Source organism: Lipotes vexillifer, unplaced genomic scaffold (assembly GCF_000442215.2).
Source record: "Lipotes vexillifer unplaced genomic scaffold, Lipotes_vexillifer_v1.1 scaffold4, whole genome shotgun sequence".
NCBI classification, from domain to species: Eukaryota; Metazoa; Chordata; class Mammalia; order Artiodactyla; family Lipotidae; genus Lipotes; species Lipotes vexillifer.
In genome coordinates this window covers 3307707-3320004 of record NW_006785876.1, presented here as the reverse complement: position 1 = coordinate 3320004, position 12298 = coordinate 3307707, and the positions used below count along the sequence as shown (strand labels likewise).

Here is a 12298-nt window from a genome sequence, read left to right as displayed (position 1 = left end):
GGGGGGGGGGGGGGGACAAAAACAAAACCGGGGCATTGGAGGAAGCCGCCTTCTCATCAGCCTCCTTTGATGTCTTTGCTAAAACCCCAGCTACAGAGAGATCTAACTGCAAATGAACGAATTAAGTAAACCTCTGACAGAGCGTGAAAACAATTTGTTTGACCTTGATGCTGCAAGGGTCTGGGAGACAGTGGAGTTAATCAGTCAGTGACAGAGCCTGGCACGGCTATGGCAGCTGGCTGCCTGCTGCCAGCCGCCTGTCCGCCAGGCCCGAAGGCCGTGCCTAGGCCGTTGCTCTCCGGGGCTGGGGCTGGGGCTGGGGGAAGCCGGGGAGGGCGGTGGGGGGAGTCTCCTTCTCCTCACACCAGCAACCTGCTGGGCTCGGCGGCCTGGGGTCGGGGTGGGGAGGCTGCTGGCCCAGGAAATATAGACCGCAGACGGGGTAGGAGTGACCGGGGAGTTGATGGGGGGCAGAGAAGGAACGAGGCCCACCCTGGGGTGAGGATGGCAGGACAGCTGGTGGCTGAAGGCGCAAGAAGTGACAAGCTAGGTGGCAGCCTGGGGGATGAGGGGTCCTGTTAGGGGAGGCAGGCTGGGGGGCAAAGGAGAGTGGGGCTGACACCTACTTGATAAACTGGCCCAGGTCTTCACACAGGGTCTCACAGCCTGGCCACTTGCACTCTCCGTGTCCGTAGAGGGGGTGGGAGCCGGGCGTCTCCTCGTGGGAGGAGCTGGGAGGGCAGAAGGAGATGGTGGTCAGGGACCCTGAAGACCCCGGCAGCCCTGGGTCCCGCCCAGACCCAGCTCCCCTACTGATGACGTTTCTGTCCCTAATACAGGTGCCCCAGAGGCCAGGCACAGTTGTGTGTGCCCCGGGAGAGGCAAACCTGCTGGTCCCTGAGCTCCACAACCCCACCCCAGCCTCTACCACAGATGCCAGCCCTCAGGGTCAAGGCCAGTCCCCGGGCAGGTCTGCAGCACCTCCTCCCAGACGGAGCCCCATACCTGTCTCTCCGAGGTGTGAGCACAGTGGGCTGTCCGTTGGGCAGGGTGTGGTGGGAGAGAGGGGGTGAGACTTTGGGGGGGGCGGCGAACGAGGTAGCGGTGGTGGCCGTGCCGGTGAGGTCCAGCCCCTCCTGCTTGACGCTGTCCTCGGCGGGCTGCCCGGGGGCACCCTCACCCTTCCACAGCTGGGGCAGGTCCGTCGGGCACACGGCTGCGATGGGAGGGAGAGAGAGGGGAGGCTGGCCGGGCCCCAGGAACGCATGGGGCCCCCACCTCACTCCCGGGAGCAGGGGCTGCCAGCCCGTGGGGACAGCAAGGGCGTGGGGCTGGGGCTGGCTGAGGGGTGGGCACTCACCTTGTGGGAGGGTCTGGAGGGGCCCCGAGGCTTGGCTGGGCTGCAGGCTGACCAGCCCCTGTCTCTGCAGGTTGAGCAGGTGCTGCTGCTGCAGCTGTTGCATTTGCAGGAGCTGTTGCTGGAAGGCCAGCTGCTTGTTCCCCAGGGCCTGGTGGGGGGCCCGAGGGGGCGGGCAGAGAGGGGTGCCATCAGCCTCAGGCGTGCCATCCGGCCCCCACCCTGCGGCCACCCCCTCCCAGGGCCTGTCGGCCCCCGGAGCTGTCGTTGTGGTGTCCGCAGCTGCAGTCTCCCTGCTCCCGGCCCAGCTTCCATAGGGCTGCATGCCTCCTCGCAGGAAACACACACGCGCACACAAACACACACACACACACACACGGGGGGGGGGGGGGGGGGGGGGGGGGGGGGGGGGGGGACAAAAACAAAACCGGGGCATTGGAGGAAGCCGCCTTCTCATCAGCCTCCTTTGATGTCTTTGCTAAAACCCCAGCTACAGAGAGATCTAACTGCAAATGAACGAATTAAGTAAACCTCTGACAGAGCGTGAAAACAATTTGTTTGACCTTGATGCTGCAAGGGTCTGGGAGACAGTGGAGTTAATCAGTCAGTGACAGAGCCTGGCACGGCTATGGCAGCTGGCTGCCTGCTGCCAGCCGCCTGTCCGCCAGGCCCGAAGGCCGTGCCTAGGCCGTTGCTCTCCGGGGCTGGGGCTGGGGCTGGGGGAAGCCGGGGAGGGCGGTGGGGGGAGTCTCCTTCTCCTCACACCAGCAACCTGCTGGGCTCGGCGGCCTGGGGTCGGGGTGGGGAGGCTGCTGGCCCAGGAAATATAGACCGCAGACGGGGTAGGAGTGACCGGGGAGTTGATGGGGGGCAGAGAAGGAACGAGGCCCACCCTGGGGTGAGGATGGCAGGACAGCTGGTGGCTGAAGGCGCAAGAAGTGACAAGCTAGGTGGCAGCCTGGGGGATGAGGGGTCCTGTTAGGGGAGGCAGGCTGGGGGGCAAAGGAGAGTGGGGCTGACACCTACTTGATAAACTGGCCCAGGTCTTCACACAGGGTCTCACAGCCTGGCCACTTGCACTCTCCGTGTCCGTAGAGGGGGTGGGAGCCGGGCGTCTCCTCGTGGGAGGAGCTGGGAGGGCAGAAGGAGATGGTGGTCAGGGACCCTGAAGACCCCGGCAGCCCTGGGTCCCGCCCAGACCCAGCTCCCCTACTGATGACGTTTCTGTCCCTAATACAGGTGCCCCAGAGGCCAGGCACAGTTGTGTGTGCCCCGGGAGAGGCAAACCTGCTGGTCCCTGAGCTCCACAACCCCACCCCAGCCTCTACCACAGATGCCAGCCCTCAGGGTCAAGGCCAGTCCCCGGGCAGGTCTGCAGCACCTCCTCCCAGACGGAGCCCCATACCTGTCTCTCCGAGGTGTGAGCACAGTGGGCTGTCCGTTGGGCAGGGTGTGGTGGGAGAGAGGGGGTGAGACTTTGGGGGGGGCGGCGAACGAGGTAGCGGTGGTGGCCGTGCCGGTGAGGTCCAGCCCCTCCTGCTTGACGCTGTCCTCGGCGGGCTGCCCGGGGGCACCCTCACCCTTCCACAGCTGGGGCAGGTCCGTCGGGCACACGGCTGCGATGGGAGGGAGAGAGAGGGGAGGCTGGCCGGGCCCCAGGAACGCATGGGGCCCCCACCTCACTCCCGGGAGCAGGGGCTGCCAGCCCGTGGGGACAGCAAGGGCGTGGGGCTGGGGCTGGCTGAGGGGTGGGCACTCACCTTGTGGGAGGGTCTGGAGGGGCCCCGAGGCTTGGCTGGGCTGCAGGCTGACCAGCCCCTGTCTCTGCAGGTTGAGCAGGTGCTGCTGCTGCAGCTGTTGCATTTGCAGGAGCTGTTGCTGGAAGGCCAGCTGCTTGTTCCCCAGGGCCTGGTGGGGGGCCCGAGGGGGCGGGCAGAGAGGGGTGCCATCAGCCTCAGGCGTGCCATCCGGCCCCCACCCTGCGGCCACCCCCTCCCAGGGCCTGTCGGCCCCCGGAGCTGTCGTTGTGGTGTCCGCAGCTGCAGTCTCCCTGCTCCCGGCCCAGCTTCCATAGGGCTGCATGCCTCCTCGCAGGAAACACACACGCGCACACAAACACACACACACACACACACGCACGCACGCACGCACGCGCGCGCGCGCGCAGACACACGGCCAGACCCAGACACGCAGCACGACGCCCTCCCCGCTCCCGCCTCCCTCCTTCCGCTGCTTCGGCTCCCGCACCACAGCTGTGCTCGCCTGGGGGGCGCGGGGGGCTCTCATCACAATGATGGATGAGCCTGTCAGACTCCAGGGGCCACTCCCGCCTGGCGGGCACCCTTCCCACATGCCCGGGGTGCCCCCCTTCCGCTCTGAGGAGGGGGCCTTCTCCCCTCCAGCTCCTCTCCTCTCTTGCTTCTTAGATACAGAGAATCAACGCGTCTGATCGGACTTTAAAAGATCAGCATCGACAGGTCATCAGGACCCCGGCTAGGGAACAGTCACATCACTGCTGCCCAGGTACCCGCCACCTGCCCGCACTTGCTCTGCTCTTAGTGGCTCCCTCTCTCCTGCTCTGGCCCCGCTCCCCCCGCCCCCCCGCACCAGATTCAGTAATTCACACAAGCACTGACAGTCAGTCTGTCAGCAAGCCTTTTCTGAGCCCCAGGAGCCGAGCACGTCCCGGGCTCTGGAGGCAGGGATGGCTCAGCCCACCTGCCCTGGAGGTGGGGTGGTGGGCTGGCTATTCAGCCTAGAGACAACACAGAGAAGGAAGCAAAGAGGAGACCTTTGAGGGGGAGGCTGAGGGCGGGAGGGAATGACTGGGTGTCAGCAGGGCAGCCTCCTGAGAAGAGGCAACTCGAACTTGGCTGTGGTTTGGCCAGCAGGAGGGAAGTGCGTGTCTGGGACATGGGGTGGGGGCCACTGCAGGGCCTGGTATGGAAGCTCAGAAGGCACTGTGGCCCAGATGGGGCAGGGGGTGCAGGCTGGGGAGTTCTCTGGAGATGCAGGGCAGGATGTTACAAGAAGCAACAGAAGTTGGGGCAGGGCTGAGGGGAGGGACTGAAAGATTTTCAGAACCAGGCTTGAGCGCTGAGGTGCCGGGTCACTAACAGACAAGCAGGCAGGAAGAGGGCATGACCACGAGGCAGCCGGTCATGAGTGCGGACTCACATACCCGTCTACGCGTATGTGCTCAGATAACACAGGGCTCAGCCCTTCTGCTCTCCTAATCCAACAACACAAGGCGAGGAGAGGAGGACTGAATGGGGTTGAGGGGAGGTGGTGGAATGTGGGCCTCCATCCCCCCATCCCATCCCCCAGCCTTTCCTGGTTTTTCTACGATCCCCACAAGACCATTCTGTCCTGACCACTTGGGGACTCCCAGCCCCTGGCTAGGCGAGGGCTGGCGCTGCAGGCGAGCGGCGGCGGGCGTCCTTTGAGGGGCACAGTCGGCCCTGCCCGAGCCCCTTACCTCTTTGGGCTGCTGCTTCCCAGCCTGCTGCTGCGTGAGGAGTTGTAAGTGGAGCTGCTCTTGCTGCTTCTTGTAATATTCCTGCAGCTGGGGGTCGACAGCAGGGTGGGAGTGGGTTAGCACAGGCGGGGGGCTGCTGACCCCAAAGCAACGGCCAACCCCCTCGTGACTGGGCTGCCGTGAAACAGATGGTCCAGCAGGGAGATGTCTGCTCGGAGAGAGGCTCTCCCAGAGCAGAGCCTCGACGGAGAGGGAACAGAGAGGGGAGAGGGGAGCCTCCCCGCACAGCGCCGAGCCCGGCCCCTCCCTTGGTGGGTGAGGATGAAGTGCCAGCATGTTCTCTGTCTTTCCCTGGGGTTTGGAGATACGGGTGGGGCGCTGTGAGACCGTATTGGGGTGTGTGGGAGTCTGCTGTGGGAGAGGCCTGACCTCTGACCCCTCGCCAGCTGTCCTGGAGGAATGTAGGTCAGTCCAGCCGGAGCGGTCTCTCTGGTTTCTGCCACTGCTTTGGCCTTTGGTGATGTTGGTAGTAAACAGGGTGGGAGTGGGGAGGCCAGTGCCTGGAACACCTCACCCTCCTCTCCCTGACCTTCCGGGCGGCCCCGGGGCCAGACTCACCTGCTGCAGCATGAGCGCCTGCTGCTGCTGGAGCAAGGCCTGCAGCTGTGGGGGCGACAGGATCTGCTGCATCTGCTGGGGGGTGAGCATCTGCGGCGACATCATGGCCACTGACACGGGCACCTGTGAGATTCGGCCCCATCAGCCCCTCACCTCTGCCCCACCCCGGGGTGGGTCCGCGCCCAAGCCCCTGCCCACAGCAGGGCAGAGCAGCTCCGCAGTGAGCTGCCTGGGCTCACATTCTGGCTCTGCCACCTGCTGCTAGCTGTGCGTCTCTGGACAACTGACTCACCTCCCTTGTTCTTGGTTTTCTTGTCTCTGAAATGGCAGTAGCGATACTGCCTGCCTCCTAAGGTCATCATGAGGGCTAATGAGTTAGTACTTAGAACAGAGCCTGCAGGCGGTTGGACATTATTGCAGGATGTGCTATCTTTCGTGCACGAAGATTAGACCCCAGCGACACTGGTTAGTAGAATCCATGCTTTGCAGGGTTTCTCCCCCAGTGACGGCGAGGGGCAGCACCTAGCCACTGCTGACTCCAGCTCAGTCTGTTCTGAGAACACGACCCACAAGGTGAGCCTGGCCAGGAGGGCAGCCTGCAGCCATGGATGGGAAGGTTTCAAACTGTAGCCCACAGGCATGAGGACCTGGACTTTGGCCCCTCTCACATGCGTGTCACGTACTCCAGCACACCTGTCTAGACGGCACACACAGTGACCGGGAGCTGATGCCCAGGGAGCACCGTGAGGGCCACCCTGCGTGAGTGTGTACGTGTAATCACCTAACTAGGTCCCAGTGGGGTGGAAAGAACGCCATGCAGAGACACGGGGAGAGGCAGGCTGCTCCTCCTCACTCTGCAATCAGCTTGCCAAGTGACCTCCAGCCATTCACTGGCTGTCTCTGGGGTGTCAGTTTCCTCCACCATAAAACAGAGATGCCTCCTTCCAGCTGGAACTTGCAGGATTCTCATAGTAGGGCAGCTTTCTGCCCCCTGCCCTGGGTGAGGCCTCTACAGGAGGCCCAGAGAATCTAGCTACAGGCAAAAGGTTCAGGGAAAGGCAGTATCATCCTTTTCCCCATTCCCACCTCCCCTGAAATCCCTATAGCCTGTGCAGTCATAGCCTGGGTAGTCCAAGCTGCAGCACTGTCTTGATGCCCTGTTTTAGCAGGACAGGTGTCCTGACAGGGCAATCGGCCACCCCCATCGCTCTTCAAGCTCCGTGTGCACAAGTCTCTCATCTCCCGTCTCACTCCCCAGCCCTAGCAGAGCTGGCACATGGCAGGCACTCACTAAGTGTGTGCTCCCCCCCACCCCCAGTTGAGTTACCTTCCTGGCAGATCAACCTTGGGGCAGGGAGGGAGGGGTGCTGGTGGGCCAGGCCAGGGGGAGTGTCTTGCAGAGACTTGTCCTGGTCAGGACAGCGCAGGTTATGTCCCCAGTGGATTCCTGGGCCCTTTCACCTTCCCCCAGCCCCACAGGCGGGGCAGAAGAGGAGGAGTTGGTTCCATTCAGGATCCCTGGCAGGGGCAAGGCTCAGCCTCAAGCCACCAGTGAGGGCACCCCCAGGCAGAGGAGCAACGGGGGGAAGTGCAGTGGCTCCAGGGACATCGGTAAGTCTCACTGCCCCCACCTCTTCTTGCCCCCCCTTCACTAGTGGCTGAGCCCCAGCCCTGGGCTCCCCTCCTTTACTGCAGCCATCTCTGTGCAAATATCCCTGGAAGGGGCACCTAGCTTTTTAGCCACAGCCACACCGTGTGAATGAAGGCTCTGAGGGGCCTCTAACGATGAGCCTTAAGCGGGAGGGTTGGGACTCATGCCCAGCCAGGTCTGTGTGCTCTGCAGTTCCCGCTGTTCCCACATCCCGCACCACCTGCTCCCCCGCCGCCCAGAGCAGGTCTCGAGAAGGGTTAGGAGAGTGTGTGGAAATGGAACCATCCAAGGAGCTCAAGGGTTCGATGAGGCTAGAGATCCCAAAGGCCAACCTCTCTCTTTACAACTGTCTCCTGGGGAGGCTCGGGAAAGCCAGGCTGCAGGGCTGTTCTGGTCCCCACTCTCGGAGGGGCAGGCCATGGCACACATCCAGCCCCCCCTTGCAGAGCCAGCCTGTATGCTTTGCTGGGTGCCCCCGAGGCAGCTGCATACCTGTCCTTTGACATGGGGGCCCCCAACATGGTGGAGCTCAGAGCCCTGGATTTCTGAGTCAGATGACCCAGGTTCTCGTCCCTGACATTGACTAGCCTTTGAAATCGCCAAGCCTCACTTTCTGCATCTGCTAACTGGGCTTTGGCACAGCTGCCCTCCCTGCTTCACAAGACTACTCAAGATGATGTTGGTGGCGGTTGTTGATTACATGCCAGGCGTGCCAGGTGCTTGGCTAAGCCCTTTATGTGTATTATCTCCCTGAATCCTCACAGCAGCCCTGGGAGGAGGGGACCATCATCATCACCATTTTAGAGGTGAGAAAACCGAGACCTGGAGGGACAGTGGGGGAAGAAGTAAGTGAAAGTGATTTGTATGGCCATGAAATTCTACACAAATGAGAAAATTACCTCACTAAGTGTGTGCTCCCCCCCACCCCCAGTTGAGTTACCTTCCTGGCAGATCAACCTTGGGGCAGGGAGGGAGGGGTGCTGGTGGGCCAGGCCAGGGGGAGTGTCTTGCAGAGACTTGTCCTGGTCAGGACAGCGCAGGTTATGTCCCCAGTGGATTCCTGGGCCCTTTCACCTTCCCCCAGCCCCACAGGCGGGGCAGAAGAGGAGGAGTTGGTTCCATTCAGGATCCCTGGCAGGGGCAAGGCTCAGCCTCAAGCCACCAGTGAGGGCACCCCCAGGCAGAGGAGCAACGGGGGGAAGTGCAGTGGCTCCAGGGACATCGGTAAGTCTCACTGCCCCCACCTCTTCTTGCCCCCCCTTCACTAGTGGCTGAGCCCCAGCCCTGGGCTCCCCTCCTTTACTGCAGCCATCTCTGTGCAAATATCCCTGGAAGGGGCACCTAGCTTTTTAGCCACAGCCACACCGTGTGAATGAAGGCTCTGAGGGGCCTCTAACGATGAGCCTTAAGCGGGAGGGTTGGGACTCATGCCCAGCCAGGTCTGTGTGCTCTGCAGTTCCCGCTGTTCCCACATCCCGCACCACCTGCTCCCCCGCCGCCCAGAGCAGGTCTCGAGAAGGGTTAGGAGAGTGTGTGGAAATGGAACCATCCAAGGAGCTCAAGGGTTCGATGAGGCTAGAGATCCCAAAGGCCAACCTCTCTCTTTACAACTGTCTCCTGGGGAGGCTCGGGAAAGCCAGGCTGCAGGGCTGTTCTGGTCCCCACTCTCGGAGGGGCAGGCCATGGCACACATCCAGCCCCCCCTTGCAGAGCCAGCCTGTATGCTTTGCTGGGTGCCCCCGAGGCAGCTGCATACCTGTCCTTTGACATGGGGGCCCCCAACATGGTGGAGCTCAGAGCCCTGGATTTCTGAGTCAGATGACCCAGGTTCTCGTCCCTGACATTGACTAGCCTTTGAAATCGCCAAGCCTCACTTTCTGCATCTGCTAACTGGGCTTTGGCACAGCTGCCCTCCCTGCTTCACAAGACTACTCAAGATGATGTTGGTGGCGGTTGTTGATTACATGCCAGGCGTGCCAGGTGCTTGGCTAAGCCCTTTATGTGTATTATCTCCCTGAATCCTCACAGCAGCCCTGGGAGGAGGGGACCATCATCATCACCATTTTAGAGGTGAGAAAACCGAGACCTGGAGGGACAGTGGGGGAAGAAGTAAGTGAAAGTGATTTGTATGGCCATGAAATTCTACACAAATGTAAAGAAAATTACTTTTTAAAACATTCTGGATTTTCCTTTTCTCTTCTTTCCCCCCCCCCCCCTCCTCCACGAGTGCACCTTAGGCGCGCCAGGGCCCCAACGTTCCGGCCCCAGGGCCATTACGTGGCAAGGGTCACTTTGGGCAGAAGCTCTGGGCCTCCTATGCTCATGGCTGTGAGAACTGAACTAGAGGAGATGGACAGGGCCCCCAGCCGAGGAGACTGAGCCTAGACACCCAGGAGGTCTTTCCAGGCACCAGGGGTGTGAGTCACTGTGAGTGGCCTGCAGGAAAGGATGTGGTATTTCCTTCCTTGGGGCTTTCCTACTTGGAGGCAGGGGAATGGAAGAGATGACCTTGGAAGGCCTCCCCGGCCCCTGCTGTTCCTGCCAGTTGGCTGAGCCGCAGGCTGGAGAGGCGGCTGCAGTAATCTGGATGGATTACCTTGTGTGTACTTGTCTTGAAGGTGGCCCAGGAGGGTTAAGAAAGGTCAGTGAGGTGGCAGCTGCCTGCTATCTCCTGAGCTGGCTGAGCCCATCTCTTCCCCTCACATCCCTTGGGGGTTCTGAGGAGTGAGCTGGAGCTCCCCTGGTGTCTCCACTGACCCCTCACCAGGCTGGGATGTGTCAGGATGGGCACCGTCAGCTAGTCAGCCCAGTGAGGCCCGTGAGTCACCATCTGGAGGGCGGCCAGGGCAGCTAAATGCTTACAAAAGCCCTGGCGGTGTGAGCCCCGGGCAAAATGCCGACAGCTGCCTCCAGCCCCTCCCTCGGGGACCCTGCTCAGGCCTGGAGCCCTCCAACCACCATGTAAATCAGCGTGGGGCAGACACTAGGTGATTTACAAAATCATCTCATTTTATCCTCACCATCCTAGGGGATAGATGCTGTTATTAGCCCCATTTTGCAGATGAGGCAACTCAGGCCCAGAAAGGTTAAGAAACTTGTCCAGAGTCACAGCTGACAAGGGGCAGAGCCAGGATTTTAACCCAAACAACCAGCTCCAGAACTCACTTTCCTGCATACACTGTGATGCTGCCGCGTGCTTAGCATAGTAGGGAACTGCAGTCCCCAGTACAGAGCCCTGGCCCGATGGTTCTCTGGGCTTGGGGAGACAGGGGTTCTTGGGGCCATGTCTGAACTTCTCCAGGAGCCTGGAGCCCCAACCCTGGATACCGTCCTTGCCTCTCATCCCCACCCTCAGGTTCATAATCTCCAAGGAAGTGGGGCTTCTGACCCCGTGTGGGGTCCAGGGCCTAGAAATAGCTTTTCTAAGAACTCAAGGCTGGTGGTGGGAGAGGGGGGAGAAGCATATTTTGTTGATCTGGAGCCTGAATCAAGTGGGTAATGCAGATCCATGGCAGCCTCTTTCCCAGTGGTCCCCAACTCAAGGCAGGATTGCCTGCCCACTCACCTCCCAGCCATGTTCACCACCCCTCTCTTAGAGCCAGCTTCAGAAGAGTTTCTAAAACCACATTAGGTCTCCACCTCCAGCCTGGAGATTGCCTGGTTTGTCCCTGCACCTGGGCCCCAGGCAGGGAGAGCTCAGTCACAGAAGGCAGCACAGGTATCTGGGAGTTTGGGCAGAAGGTTGGCTAGGACAGGCCCCTTAGCTGTGCCCAGCCTTCGTCTCATCTTCTCAGCCCCCTTGCCATTTCTAGACGTTCTTCTTGGTGTCTCACCACGATCTTTCTTGCTGCAGCTCCAGCCAGGACTGAGTACTACCTTCTGGTCATTTGCAAGGGAGTTTAGCCTAAACTAAGCTCTGGCCTAGTCTCCCCACTCACCCAGGGACCCCGATCCCCATACTTAAGAGGTTGAGTTTGGGTCCTTGATTCTGGCACCAAACTGTATCCATCCCAACCCTCAGCCTCTAAATAAGCTTCCTCCGTGTCAGGTACCATCCCTGCTCCTCCCAGCCCAGCATACATGGTAAGCGCTCTGCAAATGTTGTCAGTTTAGGAGGTACTGAGAAAGCGTTTGTTGAGCGACCCCTCTCGTTTTTTGGGGGGTGGGGGTGATCTCTGAAGGAAGATTCCACAGCCTCCTTTCCTTTCTTAATTATTTCAGATCCTACCCTTCTTACCCTGCCGTAAAGTCCTTCTTGATGTCTGACCTCAGTCCCTCCAACCACCATCCAGCTCCCTCCCTCTTACTTGGGTCAGGAGACCCTCTCTGGGTTGGGGAACATTCCTACTGTTCCCCAGCCTACCTCTCCCTGTTCTTAGAAGGGGGTACTAGGCTGGGCCCAGGGTAGAAAATTCAGAACAGTAGCCCGAGGGCCACTTCAGACCCAGGGAGTATATGGGGGGCTCCCGAATTCAAAGAGACCCAGTCCTGACGCTACCGGTGCATGTGAGAACTTTCTTCTTGCCCTTAGTGGCTATCTGAGCGCTGTCCTCCCCTTCCCCGCCCAGGCCACTACCCCTCTTCCCCCAAATCCTCCCCCTGAGGGCTGTCTCATTAGGTTGGAGACTCTTTTTTTTTTTTTTCTTGCGTTATGCGGGCCTCTCACTGTCGTGGCCTCTCCCATTTGCGGAGCACAGGCTCCGGACGCGCAGGCTCAGCGGCCATGGCCCACGGGCCCAGCCGCTCCGCGGCACGTGGGATCCTCCCGAAACGGGGCACGAACCCGCGTCTCCTGCATCGGCAGGCGGACTCCCAAGCACTGCGCCACCAGGGAAGCCCTGGAGACTCTTAAAAGAGGGTCACTGCTTAGGCCCCACAACTGTCCTGTCCGGCACCTTCAACTTCTTGAAAGTACTTTCGGAACGTAAGCTTGTTTCACAGAAAACCCAGATATGCCCTCGGAGCCACAGAGCACTGGAATCTGCCCCAGGACAAACCCAGTCCCGGGTCCTCCTCCGGCCACCCTGTACCCCCTCCCCGCCCTGCTCCTCTCTTCCCCCCCACTCCCTCAGCAAGCCACCCTTCAGGCTTCAGCACTCTGCGGATCGGATCGTGCTCACCCTTCCTCCCTTAGATAAACTTCCTTCCAAAGCCCCGCTTAGTCCCCTCCCCAATTTGGAGCCACTCCCCCCCC

The 12298-nt window shown here is 60.8% G+C and overlaps 1 protein-coding gene across 3 annotated transcripts in view; it reads right to left on the bottom strand.

Annotated features, from left to right (window-relative positions):
• FOXP4 (forkhead box P4) overlaps nucleotides 1–12298 on the bottom strand; it is a 36230-nt gene that overhangs the window by 9064 nt on the left and 14868 nt on the right. The window contains exons 4-9 of one of the 3 annotated variants that reach the window (XM_007458195.1): nucleotides 5454–5576; nucleotides 4836–4922; nucleotides 3118–3265; nucleotides 2645–2647; nucleotides 1006–1216; nucleotides 627–731 (exon numbers count right to left, since the gene is read on the bottom strand). In XM_007458195.1, the coding sequence (XP_007458257.1) occupies nucleotides 627–731; nucleotides 1006–1216; nucleotides 2645–2647; nucleotides 3118–3265; nucleotides 4836–4922; nucleotides 5454–5576 (677 nt within the window). Of the gene's footprint in view, nucleotides 1–626; nucleotides 732–1005; nucleotides 1217–2383; nucleotides 2489–2644; nucleotides 2648–2762; nucleotides 2974–3117; nucleotides 3266–4835; nucleotides 4923–5453; nucleotides 5577–12298 lie in introns of all 3 variants that reach the window. The other 2 variants (XM_007458196.1, XM_007458197.1) reach the window with 2 other exon arrangements.